We start from the raw sequence: 1,504 nt of genomic DNA, 5'->3' as shown, positions 1-1,504 counted from the left end.
CATATATTTTTTATAATGAATGAAAAGTTTGAAATCTAATCATTGTCAGTTTTTCTAAATTTTCTTTTGGTTGCATAATTATATAACATTGAATATAAATGGTTTTCACAAGTTTGTGTCAAACTTCTACAATTGTCAATTCTTCCTGGTTACTGTTTATGTGCTGCATTTATATTTGATTGTAGTACTTCTCAGTTACTGGATAGATTGCAATTTTTCATCAAAGGAGTTATATGTTGATAATAAATGGAGTTTCAAATGTATTGGTTTGAGTAATAGGACGTGGCAACAGGTCATTTCATGTACATGTAATTTCTACTTGATATTTAAATTTACTGTTTAATGGATATGGATATTCATTGGATTTTTGTGGTTTACGTGATGACTAGTTGTCTTATTTGTATTCACATAACATATATATTTTTTGTGTTATTGATATTTATGAATGGTTTTTTTTTGTATGCATACCTTGGCAAATAATTTTTTTACTGAAATATATTGATAATAATGACCTTTAGATATGTTGATATATGACATTTCCTCTCATCCTCGGGATTGCTCCAGGATTTAGGAGCATATGCTCTTGTATTTTTTGTATTTGAGCCATCTCTTGTTTTAGTTAGTCTTTCATTGTAGCTTAAGCACTGGTTTTCATTTCTGTCAGTTTCCAGTTTCAAATCTCCCCACTTCAATTGTCTATGTTCGTGAGAACCACGTAGTCCGAAATGAATGGTATTCATATACCAAATTGTACTTAACAAACTGTCCGGATCATCAGTACCAAAACCCCCTGATCTGTACAATTCCTCCTCGTCTTCAGACTCCAAAGCTTCTGCAGCATTGGGATGGTTTCCAAGGCCTAGCTGTTTCAAATGCTTTTTTTTAGCGGTTAAGCAATCCTGCGATTTCTTGAATTGGTCATCCCTCATGATATCCAATGGATATTCTTTCATTTTTAGGTGTTTGTTGATCATTGACTGAAAGCCATCAAGACTTCCAGGTTGATATTCTCTTTCAATTTCTTGAATGTCATTATTGTTTTTTACTTTGACTTCTTTCCGAATACCTACAAAAAATTCTTGCAGGTACTGGTCTAACTCGTGCGGTTGCATCGTATGTATTTCTCTAAATTCTGCCTTGACATTTATAAGATATTGTTGGAAAGTTTTAACAGCTGAGTTCATTTTCCTAATGGTATTTGAATTTTCTCTTTATTCAATAAAAGTTGCCTTTCATTTTCATCATTTGTAACAAATCTACTGTGAAATTTTGCGTTTTGTTCAGCCATACTGTTGAGATTTTCTTCAGATATATTGCTTAAAAACTTTTCAAAATCACAATTTGGTAGCTCTGAAATTTGTAAAACTATCATCAAGGAAATCTAGATCAGGTATTTGTTGGAGTTGTAATGTTTGTGACTGGGTTTCAGTTTCAGTAATATTGACTTCATTTTCTTTATTTTCATTTGGTTTTATTGGCGAGGGGGTTTTAGCTGGTTTAAAGG

General features: G+C 32.0%; 1 protein-coding gene across 1 annotated transcript; it reads right to left on the bottom strand.

The window, feature by feature from the left end:
• Nucleotides 1-485: 485 nt before the first annotated feature.
• Nucleotides 486-1,184, bottom strand: LOC139490177 (uncharacterized protein KIAA1958-like). Its single transcript, XM_071277026.1, has one exon. It carries the CDS (start codon nucleotides 1,182-1,184, stop codon nucleotides 486-488), a length of 699 nt encoding a protein of 232 aa, XP_071133127.1.
• Between the last annotated feature and the right edge of the window lie 320 nt (nucleotides 1,185-1,504).

Source organism: Mytilus edulis, chromosome 9, assembly GCF_963676685.1.
Source record: "Mytilus edulis chromosome 9, xbMytEdul2.2, whole genome shotgun sequence".
In the NCBI taxonomy this organism is placed as follows: domain Eukaryota; kingdom Metazoa; phylum Mollusca; class Bivalvia; order Mytilida; family Mytilidae; genus Mytilus; species Mytilus edulis.
Note: the sequence above shows the minus strand (reverse complement) of the source record. Positions and strands in the feature narration are given on the sequence as shown.